This window comes from Hyperolius riggenbachi, chromosome 6, assembly GCF_040937935.1.
Source record: "Hyperolius riggenbachi isolate aHypRig1 chromosome 6, aHypRig1.pri, whole genome shotgun sequence".
Classification (NCBI taxonomy): domain Eukaryota; kingdom Metazoa; phylum Chordata; class Amphibia; order Anura; family Hyperoliidae; genus Hyperolius; species Hyperolius riggenbachi.
The window spans coordinates 61,174,186-61,198,319 of NC_090651.1; the positions used below are offsets into that span (position 1 = coordinate 61,174,186).

The window sequence follows — 24,134 nt, forward strand, 5'->3', positions numbered from 1 at the left end:
AATCCAATCCCGCTCCCCTCCTTCACACAATCAGGGATGCTCTCACGAGTAATAATGAGCTTTAATTAGTTCAGGTGTGCAGCAGGAAGTGAAGATGTTATTTACCCATAAGTGTGCGTCCTCCCTGCACTCCAAATAGCTTGCACGCGTCCTATTGGTCGTGTTGCAAGCCTCCCTGCTTGCTGCAGTGTAATAGATGTAAATTGACCCATAGGGAAAATGGAAAATTCCTTCTCATGAGCTGTCTTTTGCATTATAGCTGACAGTAACTGGCTCAGTGTAAACCCAGGCTTAGTACATCTTTGCATCTCTTTCTGTTAGGCCACATTCACAGCGGTGCGTTTGCGTTGCAGTGTATTGGCATTGCAATGAACCACCTATGCGATATTCACAGTGAGGCAGTTGTGCTGCAGTACAGTGGAGTGTGGCATACACGCAGTGCGTTACCGTAAAACGTGCGTGTTAACGGTTACAGTGGAGCATACTTTTTATTGACCGAATGCTTCACTGTATGCAACGCCTGAGTACTGTGCATTGCTGCTTTCCCGATCCGTTGCATTGCTGCTGTCACAGGAAATACAACGGTCCCTGTGAATATGGCCTAAACCGGATCTGACCTCACTAACTGGGTAGAGGCGGTGGATAGCTTCATTGGGTATTCTGCATTTCAACTAAAAATTTGTCCTGCAGGTCGATGTATAAAACGAGATCTGGTGTGCAATGGTGAGCCGGACTGCAGAGACTGGTCTGACGAGAATGACTGCGAACAAATGGAGCACCAGACCTTCTGCCAACAATACCAGCTCGATCCAATACCTGGAGCTCAGCACGTTGTCCAGGGGTAAGAGACCATGACTTCACTGGTGTCCCCTTTCTCAGAGTGACAGTTCCTCTTTTATATCCTTTCTCCCTGGTTTGTCTTTCCTCCCCATATGTCTCTCTTTCAGGACTTACGGTATGTATCTATGTAAATCTCACTAATATTATAAATGGATGTTGATTACTCAATCATGCAACAATGGCTGAACGGATTTGAATGAAATTTGGCACACACTTAGTACATTATCTGGAATAACATATAGGATACTTTTTATTCTCATAACCAAAAAGTGGGCGGAGACAACAAATACAAATTTCACTGGGAAAATGTTAACTGCAGCCATGCTTACACTGTTAATGGCAGGGTTCTCAAACTTTGCACAGTTGGTCACTAGGTGACTGGGATTAATATTCAGAAAAGTGGGTGGAGCTTACAAAAGTTAATCAAAATTCATCTATTGATTTTCAAGGGGAATATTTAATTTCTGCTATTCTTGCACTGTTAATCGCACAAGCGTCAAATCAGAAAAGGAGGTGGAGCCACAAACAGTCAATCAGATTTGTTTCATTTCAATGCAAATTCTTGATGCCAAAGACCGCAAAGCTCACAAACTAGGTCATTGAGTCATTGTGTGTTAGGGTTAGAAAAAGTGGGCGGTGACAACACCAGCCAGATATATACCCGGGCAACGCTGGGCCATCAGCTAGTATATCTATATTTGCACTAAAATTTTGCTTATGCGACTTTATTCCAGCCCTCTAAATTGACATGTTGCTTATTTGCAAAGAGCCATGGGCCAATATGGCCAGTTTTGTTTCACCATTTTCACAAAAACTTCACATAAGTAGACCTACAAAAAAAAAAAACATTTTCGTACAAATAATAAACTTTTAGGCAAAAATGCTAAATTTAAAGCTAAAAAGGCAAAAAGTCCAGCTAATTCCTATTTGCAAGTGGTAATCTTACCTATCTGACGTCTTCTTCGGTCCGTCCCTCAGTGCCTCCCACAATGCGGTCCACGCGCCGGTCACGTGAGTACAAACACTTTGAGGGATAGACCAAAGAAGACGCCAGATAGGTAAGATTAAGCCCACCCAGCACAGGTGATTTCATTTAACTGGATGAAATCCGGATAACAACTACCCGGATTTCATCTGAGTCCAGATTTGAGCATCACTAATAATTTGAAGGAAAAATAATAGAAAAGACCACTGTGATATGAATTGTGACACTATGCCATTTGCTCGTGAAATCTTTGTGGTTTGCATAACTAGGGGTGTGGCTTGAGGTGTGGCAGGGGTGTGTCACCAGGAACAATTGTTGTTTGTTTTCCACAACTGCGCAAACTGAGTGGTAGGAATCTCTGAGACTCCCAGTATTAACACAGTCTGTATGATCTGAAAGGAGTAGCCAAGCATCAGAATTCAAATACACAATTATAGCAAGTTTAAATATGCATCCTTGATCCCAAAAATATATATATAGCAAAATCAATGAGATTGTTTGCTTTCTTTTTGCAGCAAAGGTGGGATTTGACTTTAAGACCCCTTTCACACTTAATCGATTCTTTTGATGAGCAGTTGTTATAAGATCATGCTACAACGGTCCCAAAATGTTGCACTGCATGTTACCGCTGTAGTGCAACCTTGATGTCAGCCATTACTTTCTTAGAAAGTATGCTTCACTTCCAGGATAAACTGCCTACAACCCACAGCTACTCTTGCGTCATCGCAACCAAACCTGCCGTACAGCGTTCAGTCTGATAGCCCCATAGGGCTATTGCTGCTTCTGCGACAGAAGGCAGCATTTTTGTAAGATGCAGACAAACAGCATTTTTGTAAGATTGAGACATTAAGGCTGCTTTCACATTAAGACGTTACAGGCGCACGTTAGTGCAGCCTGTAACGCAGCCTAACTCACAGCAATGAAAACTAAATGGGCTGTTCACAGTGCCCACGTTGCGTTACATTGTAACGCTGCACGTCAAGTGAAAGTACTGCATGCAGTACGTTATACGTGGCTAAGCCGCGTTAGACTGTTTGCACATGCTCAGTGATGTTGGAAGAGGAGGTCTCCCCTCCTCCTCCGCGGCCAGCCACATGGCTAATTAATATTCACTGCACTGTGTGACGTGCAGTGTTTACTTCCTGGAGCGGCCGCTCTGTGCAGCGATTGGCTGGCGGGACCACGTGGTGCGGATCACGTGGTCTCCGCATCGCATAGCACAAAAAAGCTGCACCAAGCGCTGCATAACGCAGCTCTAGGTAGCGTCCTCCTCCAACACCACCATGCATTGCGTTAGGGGCATGTTATGCGACCTATAACGTCCCCTAAAACGCAACGTCTTGGTGGGAAAGAGGCCTAAATGTCCTCACAGTCAATGAATAGGTAATTAACTTCCATCACAGTTAATGAATAATTAAAACCAGGGTTGCTCGTAAACTACTCTAACGCGAATCTACGCGTCGTAGTACGCAACTACGCATCGTAGTTCGTAGGTGAAGTTTATGAGCTACACGTACGCATTTCCGCGTAGTCGTAGTCCCGCTATGCGAAGCTTCGCCCGCTACGCGTAGTTGCTGTATGTATTGCGAAGTCAACTACGCGTGCGTAACTGCATCTATATGGATCATTGCGCATGCGCAGAAATATTATTGCCCTTTTATACGCATACAATTCCGCATTGGAAGGTGGAATGTACGCTTATATTAGTTTATATTTGCAAATAGGTAGCAGATTATTGCGGAAATCTTTCCGCATAAGGGCATAAGCGGTCGCATCAACTACACTTCGCACTACGCGAAGCTTGCGTATTTTAACGCATAGTCTACGGAATGCAAACGTAGTGAAGTTTCTGATTACATAGCCGTAGATTGCGAAGCGTATTTGCGTAAAAATACACGTAGTTCCAGCGTAGCAAAGTTGGCTGACTACGACTATCCCTGATTAAAACCAGAATAAAATGCAAATCCTTCTTTTTTAGAAAACCGCAATCTATCCACTTCAGCTCTATATTGAGCAAGGATTTCTGATTGTTTTTTTTTAAATATTACATAGTATGTATATAGTGCAGACATCTTCCGCAGCTCTATGTATTGTCTTGTCACTTAACTGTCCCTTAGAGGGGCTCACAGTCTAATCCCTATCATAGTCATATGTCTTTGTATGTATCATACGGTAGTATGGCCAATTTAGGGTTGTTCGGGAGGAAACTGGACTGGCTGGAGGAAACCCAAGTAGATTCAGGGAAAACTACTTGGTTTTTTCGCCTTCCTCTGGATCAACAGGGATATGTGAGGGAGCAGGCTGGAGTTGTACTTTATACTGGTTGAACTCGATGGACGTATGTCTTTTTTCAACCATAATAACTATGTAACTATGTAATGTACAAACTCCATGCAGATAGTGCCCTGGCTGGTATTCGAACCAGGGGACCCAAGCTGCAAGGCAAGAGTACAAATGACTACGTCACCGTTCTATATAAAACACAGGCATACCATAGTGGAATTGCACAGGTGAAGCAAAATAGTAACAATGGCTTCTGTACTGTGAAGCTAATTACTCGTGCAGCAAGATGAGAGTTTTTGAACTGTCTGTATGTCAGAGAAAGGTTGTCATGGTATGAAAGACTGTGTAATTTGCAAATCACATTTTATTTTTATAACTGAAAATGAGAATTAGTATTGACCAGGAGGTGTGCTCCCGGGCTTTGGCTTCCTTGCCAATACCAAGAGGTTTTAATACTAAGGGAAGCTGTATGCTGGATAGGGACTGGCACTCACATGAGTGAATCATTCTCTCTGTGGAGAAGATTGCAGCTTTTGATAAACAGAGTTGTCCACAGTTCTCTGAAAATCCCTGCTGTCACACAAACTCTGGGTGGGATTCTTATTCGGTTAAAAACCCACAAACAATCTCAATCACCGCATCTCTGTGTCATCATGATATCACAACTGGCAACATATTGCCCAGAAGGGTCCTTGACCATTAAACTTTGGCATTGAAGCGGACTGTTATTCAACTACACAGATAACAAGTCTGTGCTGTTTTCTTGCCCTGTAGATTTAACGTCTTGACCCAGGATGATACCCAACCGGTTTTGGACCATAATTATTTTGGTGGTCATTGCGAATACATCTATAATGGAGAATGGCGAGATCTGAGATATGATCCCATCTGTGAAAGAATGTACTACAATGATGAGGAGAAATATTACCGAAAACCGTACAACTTCCAAGTCTACCAATTCCTGGTAAGAAAACATCATCAGAAGTGGACAACTCTATCTGCAGATCAGTCAGAGGACTTTAACGAGAGCCCGAGCTTCACATACTTACCTAAGGAGATGGAAGCCTCTGGATTTTAATGAGTCTTTCCTCGCTGTCCTCTCGCTCCCCATTGTCACTTGAGGACACTGCAGCTGATCAGTGCCACTCTCCTCTTCTAGTACAAGCACAGCAGCACCTGCGCAGTAGCATGGAGCCACTTTTACACAAGTGTCTCCGGTTTACTGCACAAGAGTGGGTGTACTTGTGCTGGTGCAGTATAGCTACGCTTGTGCTTGAAAAGGAGTGCGGCCCAATCAGATTACTGACAACACCTTGTTGTTAATCTTAGGAGGGTCCACGCTCAGCGACAGGGGACCAGAGGACAGTAAAAGATGCCTCATTCAGGATCCAGAGGCTTCCCTCTCCTTAGGTAAGTATGTGATTTTGTACCTGAGCTACAGCTTGGGAATACTTTAATTAAAATGGACCTGGACTCTTGCACAGGACAGAAGGATAGAGAGATGCATATTGTATGCACTTATATAGTTTAGACTCTCTAATTTCACCTCATCTGTGACTAATCACAAGTTGTAATTTGATCCACTACAACTATCACTAACCTTCCTACTGCCACTACATCTAACACTATCCATCCTACTACTGCTACACCTTTACATTAACCGTACTACTACCGCTACACTCTCCCTCGTACTACCATTACACCTAACTCTAACCTTACTACTACCGCTACACCTAACACTAACCTTACTACTAGCGCTACACCTAACACTAACCTTACACTTAACGATATCCCTCCTACTACGGCTGCATGTAACCCTAACCCTTCTTCTGCCACTACACCTAACACTAACCTTACTACTACAGCCACACCCAACACTTACCCTTCTACTGCTGTTATACCAAAATTATATAAACATGTATCAATTTTGCACAATTCTTATTTGCTTTAATTTAATGTAATTAAAATGTACATTTTTGCATCAACTTACAGCCAGCTACCATATTCCTAAAGGTTTTTTTTTTTGTTTTTTTTTGGTATTGTTTTGCTTTTTGCATGCGTGGCATGTATATTCTGCTTGGTGTATGGGCTGCTTAGAAATGCACATTTTCCTGACTGAGTAAATAGCAATTTTCAGCACTAATCCAGTCATTGCCGCCAGTGCTTGGTAGCAGTCTTTGCAGCTATCATCTGTTTTGTGCAGGCGGAGAAAAAAAATCAATGGAAGCGATCTGAAATATATCGTGAAGGGGGCGGGGCTGCTTATTTCTCAATAAAGTGAAAGGATTTTGTTTACAGTAACTTGTAATTACATTTTCCCCTTAGTCCCGGGCAGAAACCACCATGTCCTTTGAACTGTATGAAGATTCTAATGAAGTTCTCAGGGCCACTGGCACCCACAGCTCCTTCGATTTTGGGTTCACCCTCGGCGTACGCCCAACTGGAGTTCCTCTGGGAATCAAAGGTGGCTTGAATTTTGGCACCAAAAGTGACTTCCTGAAAAATATCTCCAGTTACACAGCAAAGGTAAAGCATTTCCAGTATCTTTCCCTAGATGTCAGAGGTGTACTTTCTGGTCTTGGTTTTGGGCCATGACCCTGCTTTGCTTAGTGTAATTATTTATTGCCGCCTCTTCTTGTGGTGCAGAACCTGCAGTTCGTGCGACTGGTCACTACAGTGCAGACAGCGCGGTTTCGAATGCGAAGAAGCAACCTGATGTTGAACGAGGACATGCTGATAGCACTCTCTGAGCTACCTGACACTTACAACTACGGGCTTTATGCCAGATTCATTGGAGATTATGGCACCCATTTTGTCACCTCTGGGATTGTGGGTGGCACCTTGGAGAATGTCCTTGTTTTGGATAAGGATGTCATGAGAAGGCAAGGTCAGTATTTAGGAAAGTAATCTTTCAACGTCTAGTTGTACGTAAGAAGAAAGAAAGCTTACAAAGAGTCCTGATGACTGCTTGAGGAGGCTATGGTGGTAGACCCAGCCACCCTTTCATCCATGTGTCTCCTAATGGGAGTACATGTGAGGGTTTGGCTAATGGTGGGCCGGATTTACAACTCAGAGGCCTATAGGCACAAGCATTCTGGCACCCTAAACTCCACCTCCAGAACACAGGTCACTCTAATCGCTGTCTTATATCATCTTTAGTGATATGAGACAAGGATTAAAGGGTAGGTGCCTGAGGTTGGTGATATGAGGCAGGGATTAGAATGTGAGCTTCTGAGGTCAGGGGCTGCCTCTCCCACATACGGTGCCTGTAGGCTTGTGCCTACAGTGCCTTATGGAAAATTCAGCCCAGGCTAATAGTATAGCATTTCAGCTTTGCAGAGTTAAGAAACAATGGGGGAAAGGCTGCGCATCCCTAAACACATGCTGCAATTGATTGGTAATCGCACAGGCATACACCGCCTCTGCTAGACTGAAAAATGCATGCCCTGCATCCAAGACAAGTACTAACATAATTATTACGCTAGGAGGAACTTTAGCTTCCAATATGGTTTGCATGCAAAGTATAATGTACTAGACGCACCACGGTGAGGCAAACCTCCGGGCATTCTCCTCGCATTTCAGCTTTGCAGTTCGGGATTAAGTTCTGCTTCCATTGTGTGACACTTTTCATTGGCGGTTTGCCGGTTTCCTTCTTTGCCCCTTATCGTTTGCTGAACCATCCCCTAGCGCTCTACCTCGCTGACTGAAATAACGATAACATTTTAGTGCACTTCCTGTGCACAGCAACTTTACCATTCTTTTTTTGAATCCACTCCTAGTCATCTGTCCAGCAGACGTTGCATGAGCTGATTTTGTATAGAATAGTAATTGTTTGGGTTTTATATTGCCCAGTAGTGATGAACTAAAATTTCCCATATGCATAATTTTGCATCGTAATTTGCAATATTTATTACTCTGCAAACTCTTAACTTTGTCGTAATTCATAATGTCACATCGTAATTTCATGTTAACTCAAAATTTTGTGTGTAGGTTCATATTTACACATACATTCACATAATTGATGGCAATTATGCAAAGATTAATCGTAATTACATAAAAATGTGTCATTATAATTAGGTAAAATTGTGCGTAATTAAGAATTAGCCATTATGCAAATGACATACAGTATATCGTCAGGCTTGTCTGGTCAATAATTATAGGTCAATGTCACGATTGTGGAACTTTCCCCGTGATCAGCGCACAACGCGTGCGCTGACACGGCGGAGATCCTCCACAAGCGTATAATTTGCAGGTACCCAGCAAAAGGTGCTACGCACCTGTAGAGGGAAATTCCTGTCGGCAGATGGCGCTGGGGAGTGCAGAGGAACCAATCCTCTGTACCTCCACAAGTGCCAGACAGGAATTGTACGAAGCGCAGAATGCAATCGCAAGAGAGGCGATAGTGAATGAGATTGAGCAAAAGGGATAGGTTGTATGTGTGTGCGTCAATCCAGTCGCCACTCCGCGACCGCGCACACACACAACAGCAGATACGAAATAGGAACGCGATCGCGAGAGGTGCGATCGCGAGACGTGACACAAGGCAGAACAGAATAGAATACAAGGGTAGCAAAGGCACAGCAAATACAATAAGGAGATATGGAAAACAACAACCGCTAGCTAACCGCAAACACCGCACTCATTCGCAACAGTGCAAGCGGTTATGCGCGATCTCCACGTGATAAGCACAATAGAGACAAGCACGCCTAACTAACCATAAACAGACAAACATGAAACAGGGGACGCGAGCGCTTGCTTAACGGTTACCTCACCGAGCCTGTAGCAAGCGCAGCGGACAAGACAGACACACGAAAAACAAGAACTAGGCAGGAAGGATCCACCGCTCTTCCGCCAGAGCAAGTGTGATCCAAGCAGGAACATAGATCAGAAAGATCCACAGCCGCTAACGCTAGCGGCTAGTGCGATCTCAGCAAGACAGAACGATTCGCTATCAACCGCCGTTGGTGACAGCGCAATCGCGACCGACAAGACAGAACAGAAGGATCCCCAGCGCTCGCACAAAGTAGCTAGCGCGATCCCAGGAAACAGAACAGAAGGATCCCCAGCGCTAGCACAAAGTAGCTAGCGCGATCCCAGGAAACAGAACAGAAGAGATAGCTGGTAGCAACCGCTGCACCAGCTATACTCCAAGAACATAGATCAGAACCATTTCCTGTCAACCACCATAGGGACAGGACAATGGCAAACAGGCAAGACAAGACAGAACAGGCAATACAGATAATACAACCTGACTGGGCTAGAAGGGGAGCCAAAAGCAACCCCCAGGAATTAACTATACTAGATAGCAATGGCTGACACTCCAGCAGTGTCCATCAGGAACTGAGCAAGGAAGGGAAATGACCAGCAAAGCATTCTGGGAAACATAAAGCTCTTATAGTGCCAGTCATCAAAGAAGGCAGGTAGAGGATTTGCATAACGAATGTATGCAAATTCCCCAGCAAGAGAACAGAACAGAAACTTGCAATGAAAAGACAGGTCTCTGTTCCAGAGACCTGCAGCCCACAGACTAGAGGAATGGACAAACAGCTGTCTGCCTGTGCAGCCAGCTGAGCGGATCATCACAGTACCCCCCCTTCTAGGGATGGATTCCAGACATCCCTCAAGACTGGTAACATCACAAAACTCTAACTGAAGACTCGTGAAGGTCAGGACAGCCCGACAAGGCCCAATTCCAGAGTCAGTCCATCCGAAACCGACCTCATCGGAAGCAGAAGCCACCGAAACATGCCCATCAGCACTACAAGTCTCAGTGTAACACCCATCAGGACTGTGGACACCAGAGAAGAAGCCATCGACACCCTCCAGACAATACCCACCACCTTCCAAGGAGCGTCCAAGAATACCAAACCTGCCGCAATACCTGTTCGAAGTGTCCCTTACAACACCAAAGCCATTGCTGATCGTATTCAGGGCACCAAGCAAAACCTTTCCCGGAATCTCCCAGAACGCCTTGAAGCTCCGCAGAGATCCCAAGAAGCCAGAACGCTCACCAGGCTCACATGGAGAACCACCAAGAACCCCTATGGAACCTATGATCATTCCAGACTCAAAATTAGCAGGACACCCATCAAGATCAGGACTTTCAGGGCCCACTTCTGGGCATGCAAGCAGGCAGGCTATATCAGAACATGTCTCCACTGAGGAAGCATCTGAGTACGCTGGTAACCGAGGCACACTTGGGCTTTCTGGGTCACAGAGCACATCGGGGTACACTAGTACAGGAGAAACCTCAGGACACGTCGGGGAACTGCCAACCTCAGAGTCCGACACGACAAGACCAAAACCAGTACCGGGCAGAAAATCATCACGAGTAAAGGTCACAGGTACTGGTCTTTCAAAAGAAGACTCAAATTCAGAATTTTCTGTAACTGTAATATCATCATTGACTACACATGAATGAAGCTCCACAAGAGCTGCAAAAGTAGTCAGCAAGGCAGCAATGCCTACTGAAGTGGGCAACACCTCAGAAGGACCTGGGGGGCAGGAGACATCTCCTTCAAGTTCTGCACCCTTTGGGAGGAACTCGGAGACCTTCAGATCATCAAACAAGACCTCAGGAACATCATTTTTCAAGTTGTCTAAGAAGGATTCTGTACTATCCATGTTACAGGGCAAAACTGGAACTTTACTTTGAGAACAGGGCAGATGTCCCAGGGAAGGTTCCACCATAAACTGAGACTGAATTTCATCATCATGAGTGGAACGTACAGGAATATTCACTGGACCACACACTGACTCCCTAACTTTAATCTCGCTGCACCCAGAACTCTGCGTAGTAATCAAACTAGCTTGCAACTCCAAAACTGCAGAAAGACAGGTAAAAATAGCAGCAATACCTAGACGAGCCTCTAGGGGCAGGGCAGGAGATATTGTACAAGGCAATATTGACTCATCCAGAGTACTGGGTGGAGAGTCAATACTTTCTTCAGAATCAGACTCGCAAATGTCAATGCAAGTGGACATCATGCCTTCATTCATGGTACAGGGCAGGTTCAGAGAAAGCTTCTCTGGACAAGGCAAAGAAGCTTCAGCATCAGATTCGCAAAACCGAAGCGCTGTCTCACTCTTAGATTCGGCTAACAAGGTCGAATCCGAGGAGTCAGAACGCAAAATTTGCGGATCCACGATCGCTTTAGGTTGCGAAACTGACGCTTCCATATCGCAAACCTCCGCGATATGCGGAGAAGACTGCAAGGCATCTAGGACAGAAACACTGGAGCAACTGTCATCAGGCAACAGGCCTGCACAGGTGCGAACAGAATAAGACATAGATTCATTTGCAAAAGAAGTGGCGACAACAACAGGAGAAACTTTATTAGACACATCAATAATTTTCTTAAAGTTGCATAACTTAGGAATTTTCCCCATGGCAGGCTCACAAACGGACGATCTTAGAGATCCTGAGGGAAAAAATCTGTCTTCCTTAGACACAGGACCACACAGACCTTTTGCAGCCATACGTGCGGTGGCGACATCAGACCGCACTGGTTCAACTTCCACACAAGCAACTGCTCTGAACGACTTGCACTCAGACTTCAAACACTCAGTTGCTTTGGGAAAGGGAATGCATTCAAAACTCACTTTCTTTAAATCCAGAGGATTGGAACAATCGTCCGCTGACAATGTGTTTTTAGCAGATTGAAGCGCATGTAGTTCATCCAAAATCATTCTCCACACGTCAAACAGCGGAGTCACAAAGTCAGAGATACATTCACCAGTCTTGATTAAAGTGCACGCAGACTCAATGCACGCATACAAAACTGCTTCGTTTTTAGAACGGTATTGATTGCAAAACGATCTCCAATCACATTCCAATTCATAGACCAGGAGCTCGATCTCCCATTTCTCAAACGGGGGCTCCCATGCACACTTAACAAAGGATGAACAATCATAGTGCGCACAGTCTACAGATGGAACTGGAGCAGGAACAGAACGGGAATCTTTTACCTCTTTATTGGGATCAATTAATTGGTGTGTGTGTAATTCATCCAAAATGATCTGCCACACATACATCACCAGATCCACAACACACTTGTCACATTCATCAGAATCAATCAAAAGGCACACAGAGTCAAGACAATCGTTCAGGACATCCGCACTTTTTGCGATGTAAAAATCGCAAAAGGCTTTCCAATCCAAATCAAATACCTCCACCAAGGCCCCGATTTCCCATGAGGCAAATGGCGGTTCGAACAACCCAGTATCTAAATAATCTCCATATGGGTGGGGATCAGGAACGAGTACAGATTTTTTGACTGCTTTAATATAGTGTGCGATCCTACCTATAGCAGGATCCACATAAGCTTTGGATTGGGGCAAAAAAACTGGAAACTGATCAGCAGATGCATTATAAACATCATTATCATCATGCATGGTTTTGCCCATTTCAGACTTGACAGAAATAACCTCTCTATCTGTGGTTGCCATGGGCAACGGATCTTTCCGCTGGGAAGCCTTCCTAGATCTTTTACGTTTAGACTTAGAGGCTTTGGATGGCTGCTTTATGGATGAAAGAGTAGATGGAACAGCTGATTGAGCTGCTGACAACAACTCATTAAGGGGGTATGGTAATTGAGGTAATCTCAGCCAATTGTGAATTAAAAAGGCCAAGAATTCCAGGGGTCTTTGACTCAGGGTGGTATGATCTAACACATCATAACCCCACATTGACATTTCGCCCCCCAACAGAATGTAGACCATTTGGGGGGCCCAGGTAGACACTGGGGTGCATTGGAATTCAGGGTTCGCTAACAGTTTCGTACACTCAGACAAAAATTCGTCTGCCGATTCAGGTTCAAGTTTTTTAAATCTCTTAAAGGTACAAGAGCCATATTCGACAAAATCGTACAAATCGGAAATTCCGTCTACACTGGGGTTTTGGGTTAGGCTGGTCATTCTGTCACGATTGTGGAACTTTCCCCGTGATCAGCGCACAACGCGTGCGCTGACACGGCGGAGATCCTCCACAAGCGTATAATTTGCAGGAACCCAGCAAAAGGTGCTACGCACCTGTAGAGGGAAATTCCTGTCGGCAGATGGCGCTGGGGAGTGCAGAGGAACCAATCCTCTGTACCTCCACAAGTGCCAGACAGGAATTGTACGAAGCGCAGAATGCAATCGCAAGAGAGGCGATAGTGAATGAGATTGAGCAAAAGGGATAGGTTGTATGTGTGTGCGCCAATCCAGTCGCCACTCCGCGACCGCGCACACACACAACAGCAGATACGAAATAGGAACGCGATCGCGAGAGGTGCGATCGCGAGACGTGACACAAGGCAGAACAGAATAGAATACAAGGGTAGCAAAGGCACAGCAAATACAATAAGGAGATATGGAAAACAACAACCGCTAGCTAACCGCAAACACCGCACTCATTCGCAACAGTGCAAGCGGTTATGCGCGATCTCCACGTGATAAGCACAATAGAGACAAGCACGCCTAACTAACCATAAACAGACAAACATGAAACAGGGGACGCGAGCGCTTGCTTAACGGTTACCTCACCGAGCCTGTAGCAAGCGCAGCGGACAAGACAGACACACGAAAAACAAGAACTAGGCAGGAAGGATCCACCTCTCTTCCGCCAGAGCAAGTGTGATCCAAGCAGGAACATAGATCAGAAAGATCCACAGCCGCTAACGCTAGCGGCTAGTGCGATCTCAGCAAGACAGAACGATTCGCTATCAACCGCCGTTGGTGACAGCGCAATCGCGACCGACAAGACAGAACAGAAGGATCCCCAGCGCTCGCACAAAGTAGCTAGCGCGATCCCAGGAAACAGAACAGAAGAGATAGCTGGTAGCAACCGCTGCACCAGCTATACTCCAAGAACATAGATCAGAACCATTTCCTGTCAACCACCATAGGGACAGGACAATGGCAAACAGGCAAGACAAGACAGAACAGGCAATACAGATAATACAACCTGACTGGGCTAGAAGGGGAGCCAAAAGCAACCCCCAGGAATTAACTATACTAGATAGCAATGGCTGACACTCCAGCAGTGTCCATCAGGAACTGAGCAAGGAAGGGAAATGACCAGCAAAGCATTCTGGGAAACATAAAGCTCTTATAGTGCCAGTCATCAAAGAAGGCAGGTAGAGGATTTGCATAACGAATGTATGCAAATTCCCCAGCAAGAGAACAGAACAGAAACTTGCAATGAAAAGACAGGTCTCTGTTCCAGAGACCTGCAGCCCACAGACTAGAGGAATGGACAAACAGCTGTCTGCCTGTGCAGCCAGCTGAGCGGATCATCACAGTCAAGCTGTATGCCCATGTGACTGACCTATAGCCCAGCCCGTAACACCTGCACAAAACTCCTACCTAATATAATTCTACAAATACCCTGCAGGCAGATGTAGCATACAGATTGACAGATAATATTCACCAAACAAAGCAGTCTGAGTGATAAGCAGTGGAAACTCAAATATAGAGATGGCTGGAACCTCCGATTTTTAGTAATATACTTCAATGGGAAGGCGAACTTCGAAAATTAGAAACATTTATGCTGGCCACAAAAGTGATGGAAAAGATGTTTCAAGGGGTCTAACATCCGGATCAGTGAATAATGGCGCACAGCGCCTATGCATAAAAATGGTGCCGCATTAAAAAGATACGCTTATCACTATTTATCGTTAGTACTGCATAATAATGGCGCACAGGGAAAAAAGAAGAAAAACGGCACACAGTAACGTTATTTATCAATAGCCCCGTTCATATGCCAAACAGCAGACATTATTGCGCACAGTAACGTTATTTATCAATACCTAACCTACATAAGCCAAACTGTAGAAGTTATTTAACTGCAAAACGGTAAATGGATTTAATGTAACACTGTGAAGGTTAGGGTTAGGCACCTCCAGGGGGGTGGTTAGGGTTAGGCACCACCAGGGGGGTCTTAGGGTTAGGCACCTCCAGGGGGGTGGTTAGGGTTAGGCACCACCAGGGGGGTCTTAGGGTTAGGCACCTCCAGGGGGGTGGTTAGGGTTAGGCACCACCAGGGGGGTGCTTAGGGTTAGGCACCACCAGGGGGGTCTTAGGGTTAGGCACCACCAGGGGGGTGGTTAGGGTTAGGCACCACCAGGGGGGTGGTTTAGGGGTTAGGGATAGGTACAGAGAGGGTTCTGTGTGTTAACGCTAAATAACGATAAGGCTTTAACGCTAAATAAAAATAAGGCTTTAACGTTAAATATCGATAAGCGACAAACAGATTAGCGGCACCACCATGCGCCATTATTCGCAGGTGCCATTTTCAGATGGATCCCTAACATCTGAGTTTTTGCATGGCAGAGTGGGATACATGCCAAAAGTCCAGGGGAAAAATCTGGATTTGACGCAAAGCAGTGTTTTAAGGGCAGAAATCACATTGCATGCTAAATTGGAGGCCTAAAGTGCTTTAAAACATCTTGCATGTGTATACTTCAATCAGGTAGTGTAATTAGTGTACTGCTTCACACTGACAGACCAAACTCACTGTGTAACGCACCGCACACAGCTGTTTGTGTAGTGACGGCCGTGCTGGACTGGTGCGCACCATGGCGAGAGTGCAGGCCATGGCAGTTTTCAAGCCCATATGGTTGCCGGGCTGTGGTAGCTCAATGACGGAAAAACAACAGTGACTGTCCAGCTGATAGAATTTGGTCTGTCCACATGAAGCAACGACCTTATTATCTTGTGTGTGCCCCCCCTCCCTGAGACACTCATATAGCCCGCGGTCATTGCTTCATTGTGATACGCAAGCCCCTTAACCGCGGCAAGGTAACGATCACGAAGGGGAATTGACACATGTACATGCCTTTTGTTGTTGCAGCTGCAGTTCAGACAGAAAAATGAGGCAGGCATGTACACGCACCAGAAAAATTATAATAGAGGCCGCTGCTAGCAGTGACCTTAAAGATTCAGGAATCCGCTTGGAGTCCTGGACCCTGTTGGTGGTGGCAGAGAAGGCAGTCAAGCAGCCTGCAGGCAGAGATGCTGTGAGGGGACTGACTTTGTCTTGGGGCAGGCAGTCACACGGCGTGCAGGCAGAGATGCTGTGTGTGGGGACTGACTTAGTCTTCGGGCAAGCCTGACCATGCTTTGCAGACCAGTCATCCGTGGTCAGATGTCATCACCACTTGCCTTTCAACATCAGGGTACAGTTTAGGTATCGCCTTTTTTGAGAAATAATTGCGGCCTGGTATCTAACACTGCGGTGTGTGGCTTTGCTTTTGTGTGCTGCTTTTCCTCAGGTGGTCATCCCATTGTAGTTTGTGCTTTGTAATCATGTGCCTTCGTAAGGTAGTTGTCCCTACGCGGGTCTTGGTCTTTTCATGGCTCAATTTTCGGTGGCAGAGAGTACAGATGGCATTGCTCTCATCTGAGGCAGAGACACAAAAAAATTTCTGGGTGCCAGAATCAGAGCAGGAGGAGGAAGATATGTCACGCTTCTGTGCAGAAGCTGGGGAAGATGAGGGGTTTTGTGTTAAATAGTCAACTACGTCCTGACAATATTGGGGGTTGATGGCACGTGCCTTCTTCGGAACACTGTACTTTGGTCGAGGGTCACACGAAATCACGACAGCGTGACCTCGAACAGACCTGCCAGGTGGCCTGCCTCTGGCTCTGCCTCTTGTTTTGTCCATATTGGGGGGATGAAGTGAAAGGTATGCACTGACTTGACTAATACAATGTACGGTTACACAGGTTCAGTGAACAGGTTGCAGTTACTGCTGGTACAACAATGTGCAGTTACACAGGTGCAGTTAACAGGAATGAATGGACTGGTATATTAAACAGTGTGCAGTCACACAGGTGCAGTGAACAGGTATGCAGTGACTGGTATTACAAATGTGCACATGTCACACGCACAGGTATCGAACAGGTACAGTGACACTGCGTGTGCTCACGTAGGTAGGTGGGTGCACTGAACAACAGGTAGGTATATGCAGTGATGGGTATTACAAATGTACAGCTGTCACACACACAGGTAGTTACCAAGGAGCCAAGGTCCAGCAAGTAGTTACCAAGGGGCCAAGGTCCAGCAGCTAAGACTGACTGACAGGGCTGTATATGCAACACAAGTGTCTGTGGGACACACAAAAAAAAATAGATCACAAGAACATTAGCTCTCAAAAGAACTGTTTAGGATGAGGAGGAGTGCTTTTTAGCAATAAGGATCAGCAAGAAAGAGCAACCTAACAAGCCTAACTAAGCTTTCCCTAATGTCTCTGCAGCACCTCTCCCTTCTCTAATTACTGCAGCCACACGAGTGAGTGAAATGTCTGACGCTGCCTGCCCTTTATAAGGGGGGGTGTGAGGCTCCAGGAGGGAGTGTAGCCCGATTGGCTACCCTGTGCCTGCTGACTGTGATGTAGAGGGTCAAAGTTGATCCTAATGATGTAGTATAGGGGAACCGTGCATGCGCAGAACTCTTACCACAACTGGCATGATGATGCGGCGGGGTCACACACACACGCGCAACTTCACCCGAATTCGCCGCATTATCGGAGCCACCAGCAGGACCGTGGAAGGGGCCAGGAGGATTCGAGGGAAACTTGCGGGCTACAGTGGGCTGGAGGGAGCACCAGGGAAGTCCAGTTTTCTTTTTGTGTGCCACAACTGTCCAACTGACCAACTGTACATGGTTTATTGCAAGCTTTCAAAACTTAAAGTTTCTTCTTCAGGCATTTTACAGAACTGGGTTCACTTGCTATTACGATCATAATTTATCATAATTGTAATTATGAAAACTGCTTGAAATTATGAAATTTGCCACTACGATCACCACTATTGCCCAGCAACCACTGGACTCTAATCCTCCACGTGGGTGCCTCCAGTCAGTTGCATGTGCAGCGGCTTAGTGACAGTCAGTACTCAGCTACTGGGTAGTTGACTGTGTGGTCCAACCATCCATGTTAACTGCCCTAAATCATTTTTTTCAGAATAATGAAAAACTATCAGATTATCTGTATACAGCAGTTGATGTATAACATTGCGTCCACGGTGGCTTCTAGTTGCTTCACATTGCCATTAATCCTATCATATTGTCTTGCAGAGATAACCTTTCAGATGGTTGAGAACTGTTTTGGTGGTGAGTTGGGGCTCACTTTGGCTATTCCTGAGTCACCAATTGAGGGAACGGTGGGCATAAAAGGAAAGAAGTGTAAAAAGTTTGAAGAGGAAACAGACGGTAAGGTTTCTTTTACAGGATTAACTGCTTAACACTCTAAAATGCCTATGTTTAAGCCTCTAGTTCAACCTCAAATGTATTAATGCTTTTAAAGTTAATGGGAAGCAAAAAATGAAAAGTGTGCTTACCTAAGGAGAAGAAAGGCTCTGTGTCCTATAGAGTCCTCCTATTCCTCTCCTGGACTCCACGTTCCATCGCTGGCTCCTCCGTGGGAGTCTTCGGAGGTCTTTGATGGAGATGCCAGTCTCCAGGAGCACTCGGGCCCCCTAAGACTTCCGAAGCCTCCTGCGGGGGCAGAGAGCAGTATTCAACCTATCATTTGAATACTGGTACCGGGGGAGAAAACGCTGGAGCACGGGGACCGTGAGAGGAGCAGGCAGGAAGGCTCTATAGAGATCCAAAGGTAAATATCTTTTTTGGGGGGGAAGGGGTTTAAAAATTTTTTTTTTCGTCCCATGACCGAGAGATGCTTAATGTTTTGTGCACCTCTGTACTTTTTTGCAGTACATATCTTGATATGTAGGACTCCTTCAAGTTGACCAGAGGTGGAGATGGAACGATAACTCTCTGTTCATTCTTTTCTTTCCTCATTCCTCCATGTCCTTCCCTTTCCAATTATATTCTTCACTAAAGGATTGTGTTATTATTGGGACCCAGTTGTGGTGTCCCTTATTGACAGTGGAGACTCCAGCTTCTAATTTTTGAAGACACAAGGGCTGGCTGGTGGGGCCTATTTGGGTGATCAAAACTGATGTTTGTATGGCAAGCTTTAGATATTTTTAGCTTAACTCATGTGACAAAATAAAGGCTAATTAGTTCAGCAATGATAGGAACCAAATGTAAACATCACAAACAGAAGGCTTTTGAGCAGAGCAGATTGTCCAAATGATGGTGCTATGCTTATGGAAGAAAAGTTACCTACAGGTGTACTTGGCTAGTTGACTGACAATGTTAGAACATACAATCAGAAGGAGGTAGAGAGTTTTGTTTTGTTTGTTTTTTTTTTGTGCAAATTTAAGTGTCATCCAGATACATTAATTACAAGGGATCTTGCAAGGATTGTGAGGTATGTATCGGAAATAGATAAGACCCCTGGTTTACTAAATGCCTGCATAGACTCAGGCTCACACATGACCCTGAGACGACTAGATACAAAAGAAGGTCTTTCTCCGCCTTCTCGTTCTCCTGGTAGAAACCCTGTAAGTTTGGCCAGTCTGGGTACTACTGACCAGGTGCAGAATGCTCCCAGTTGCAGGAGCGAGATGGGGGTGCGCGTGCAGCCACACTGCACATGTGCTACCTGGACCCGCCTGGCCAAACTTACAGGCTTCTAGCAGGAGAACGAGAAGACGGTGTGGGAACGGTCGGTCCAATATCTGTATTAAATACCAATATTTTAGTATAAAAGTGTAAAATACTGATATTAAATACCGATATTTTACTATGGGCAAACCTAACCCTGCTCTCATACAGAACCCTCCCCCCGACGTCTAAACCTTAACCCTCCCCAAAAACTACCAACCTAACGCCTAACCCTTAACTCCCCCACCGCTCAAACTATCTGCCTAATGGCTAACCCCTAAACCCCCCTCACAAACTGCCTACCTAACCTATTCCCCCCCACTGTACATACTACTTACCTAACGCCTAACCAGTTACCCCCCCCCCCCCCCCCAATGTGCAAGCCGACTGTCTAACGCTTAACCCCGACTGCACAAACTACCTACCTAACGTCTAGCCCTTAAACAGCAACTCCCCACTAGAAAAAAAGTTTAAAATAACGATGTGGGCGCCACAAAACATAGCACTGCAGCACCCACTCTTTATCGGGTCTGCGCATTACTTCATGATGTCACCAACATGTACGATCCTCCCCATAGAGAAGACCAGAGCTGTGCGGTGAGGATGCGCCGATCGCTGGAACCAGGCTGTGTAACGTATAAGTGGCTGGATCAGGGGGATCCTGGGCAATCAGGGGGTTGAGCACACTTATACCAGCTAGCCTAGTGCTAGCTAACATCTTATTCATTCATAGAAACCAATAGTTTTATAGTGGGGGACTGTGGCTACCAAAAAACCTCCTGAGCAGCGTAACGCTCAGGAGGTTAATGGGCCACATTGTTCGCATGCATTTTTAATGTGCTATTGAGCTGCCCTGGGAGTTAAAAATGCTGCTCGATTCTCTTTAACCGGTTCCCAACCGCTGTTACGTATATCTATGCCCCTGTGGACTTCACCTCAGCACCAGTGGTGTATACAGGATCTTCTCAAAAAATTAGCATATTGTGATAAAGTTCATTATTTTCTGTAATGTACTGCTAAACATTAGACTTTCATATATTTTAGATTCATTACACACAACTGAAGTAGTTCAAGCCTTTTTATTGTTTTAATATTGATGATTTTGGCATACAGCTCATGAAAACCCAAACTTCCTATCTCAAAAAATTAGTGTTTTTAAAACAAAAAAAGTCAGCCTTCAAATAATTATGTTCAGTTATGCACTCAGTACTTGGTCGGGAATCCTTTTGCAGAAATGACTGCTTCAATGCGGCGTGGCATGGAGGCAATCAGCCTGTGGCACTGCTCAGGTGTTATGGAGGCCCAGGATGCTTCGATAGCGGCCTTAAGCTCATCCAGAGTGTTAGGTCTTGCGTCTCTCAACTTTCTCTTCACAATATCCCACACATTCTCTATGGGGTTCAGGTCAGGAGAGTTGGCAGGCCAACTGAGCACAGTAATACCATGGTCAGTAAACTATTTACCAGTGGTTTTGGCACTGTGAGCAGGTGCCAGGTCATGCTGAAAAATGAAATCTTCATCTCCATAAAGCTTTTCAGCAGATGGAAGCATGAACCCAAATTTGAACCAGAAACAGTGGCAGAGGCGCCTGACCTGGGCTACAGAGAAGCAGCACTGGACTGTTGCTCTGTGGTCCAAAGTACTTTTTTCGGATGAAAGCAACTTTTACATGTCATTCGGAAATCAAGGTGCCAGAGTCTTGAGGAAGACTGGGGAGAGGGAAATGCCAAAATGCCTGAAGTCCAGTGTCAAGTACTCACAGTCAGTGATGGTCTGGGGTGCCATGTCAGCTGCTGGTGTTGGTCCACTGTGTTTTTTATGAAGGGCAGGGTCAATGCCCTTGCTAGGACTGAAAGTAATCAGCACAGAACTAAACATGAACAATTCTCACATTGCTTACTGCCACTATACTTATAATGTCCTTAACTTGTAATATTCACACTGTCTGTCCTTGTATTGTTTTTGTTTGTGTTTGTTAAGCAACTGCCAAGACAAATTCCTTGTAGGTGCAAACTTACTTGGCGAAAATAAATTGATTCTGATTCTGATTCTGATTCTGATTCTGATGTAGCTAGCTATCAGGAGATTTTGGAGCACTTCATGCTTCCATCTGCTGAAAAGCTTTATGGAGATGAAGATTTCATTTTTCAGCACGACCTGGCACCTCCTCACAGTGCCAAAACCACTGGTAAATGGTTTACTGACATGGTATTACTGTGCTCAATTGGCCTGTCAACTCTCCTGACCTGAACCCCATAGAAAATCTGTGGGATATTGTGAAGAGAAAGTTGAGAGACGCAAGACCCAACACTCTGGATGAGCTTAAGACCACTATCGAAGCATCCTGGGCCTTCATAACACCTGAGCAGTGCCACAGGCTGATTGCCTCCATGCCACGCCGCATTGAAGCAGTAATTTCTGCAAAAGGATTCCCGACCAAGTATTGAGTGCATAACTGAACATAATTATTTGAAGGTTGACTTTTTTTGTTTTAAAAACACTTTTCTTTTATTGGTCAGATGAAATATGCTAATTTTTTGAGATAGGAATTTTGGGTTTTCATGAGCTGTATACCAAAATCATCAATATTAAAACAATAAAAAGGCTTGAACTACTTCAGTTGTGTGTAATGAATCTAAAATATATGAAAGTCTAATGCTTATCAGTACATTACAGAAAATAATGAACTTTATCACAATATGCTAATTTTTTGAGAAGATCCTGTATATGCGTATCTGTTTGTTTACCTTGCCGTTCCCCATTGCCGCACTGCTGCCATTTGTTTCTTTTGGAATCCTGCCATTCTGTGATCGGTGAATGGGAACAGCTTGTTTCCAAACCTGATCACAGCAGTGATGAATAAAAGCCAGCGTCAGCGAGACATCGGCTTTCATTAAGAAAGTGAAAGTAAGCACTTACTACTTCCGTGTACTGTTTACAGTACTCGGAAATTAAGTGTAGCACCATCTTGTGGCCAAAAAGTAAAAATGCACCCCTATACACTATTATATATAGAAATACATAGATTTTTATTAGTTTTAACCCCATAAACCCCTACCCTATAGTTACCAAAATAAAACACCATGAAAAAACAACAACATAAATAGTTATAGAATTTTTAATATGTATATCATGAGGGTATATTACTGTTATTTTTGCAAATAACAGCTCGTAATTCTTAATATAGAATTAAAAATCACTAAACTGAAAAATTGCACCTTTATATCCAGATTAAATATTATCGCCATACATTGTACTAGGGAGACAATTTAAACGTTGTAATTACTGGGACAAATGAGTAAATAAAACATGAGGGCTTTATCTATTCCCTTTAAAATGCATATAAGATACAATAATTATTAGCAAAAAGTACCACCCAAAGAAAGCCTAATTTGTGGTGAAAAAAACAACAACAATATAGACATAATTTGGTGTGTTAAGTAAAAATAAAGTTATTGACGAATGAATGGGTGGAGAGTGATGAGAAAATTGCTCTGGTTTTTAAGTGGTGAAAACCTGAGTTTGGGAAGTGGTTAAAATATGAGTCTTAAGAAAAATAATACATTTGTTTAGAGAATTAGTGACATTTTCACAAAGGGCAAAGTTTTAAGTTAAGAACCATTTGTTTCTTTTTTTGTTTCATTCAAAAAGCTGCATGAAGCCATCGAATAAAAGAGGCAAAGCCAAATATAAAGCAACATGAAACTGGGCAATTTTCTCTCTTATTATTCTAATTATTTGGCTCTGAATTGGACTCGATCTCTTTTTTTAACTACCCAAAAACGTTACCTATACACAGGTCCACAGCACCCTGCTAAGTCAAGCAATCCCATACCGTTTAATTGAAAATTGACCGAGTATAAGCAATTTATGTACCACACTGCAGCACGTGGCATTATTATTATTATCATTATTTATTTGATTGTGAGCGCCCTCTGAAGGGAAGTTTGGGACATACAGTAAATATTTCTGTGTAAAGTGTTGCAGAAAATGTTTGTGCTATGTAAATGCATAATACTGTAGCAATAATTGTATTACTAATAACAATTGAACTCTATGCAGCTGGAGGACTCTGCTACCTTTTGCTGTTTTATATCGATTTTCCCTTTTTTTTCTCTTTTTGTTATGTATTTATCAATTTTTTGTATTGAGACTATAGTTTAAAATACTACAATTTGTTTGTTTGTTTTTTTAAACAATGACAGATGTCACCGGCAAGGAATCTGTAATAAAGGACGTCATCACATTTGTCAAAGGAGGAGATGCTGCATGGGCTGGAGGAATATCTAATGTCTTTGATGGAACTACCTATCGATTTTGGGGTCGATCTCTGAAATATAGCCCAGCCGTCATAGAATATGAAGTAACCTAACTCTGTATAGCCCAAGAGTGAATCATTAATTGTTACTTCAATTAAGAAAATTAGAAGATATGAGTGCTGAATGGAATACTAATAACTGCCGGAGGATTCCAACCCACAATGGAGCGACACAGATGAGTCAGGGTTGCCAAATGATCCCTTTAAATACT

General features: G+C 44.3%; 1 protein-coding gene across 1 annotated transcript in view; it reads left to right on the forward strand.

Annotated features, from left to right (window-relative positions):
- C8A (complement C8 alpha chain) overlaps positions 1-24,134 on the forward strand; it is a 54,636-nt gene that overhangs the window by 25,435 nt on the left and 5,067 nt on the right. The window contains exons 4-9 of the mRNA XM_068239397.1: positions 691-841; positions 4,883-5,072; positions 6,434-6,634; positions 6,755-6,995; positions 18,168-18,302; positions 23,810-23,967. Coding sequence (XP_068095498.1) covers positions 691-841; positions 4,883-5,072; positions 6,434-6,634; positions 6,755-6,995; positions 18,168-18,302; positions 23,810-23,967 — 1,076 coding nt within the window. The remainder of the gene's footprint in view (positions 1-690; positions 842-4,882; positions 5,073-6,433; positions 6,635-6,754; positions 6,996-18,167; positions 18,303-23,809; positions 23,968-24,134) is intronic.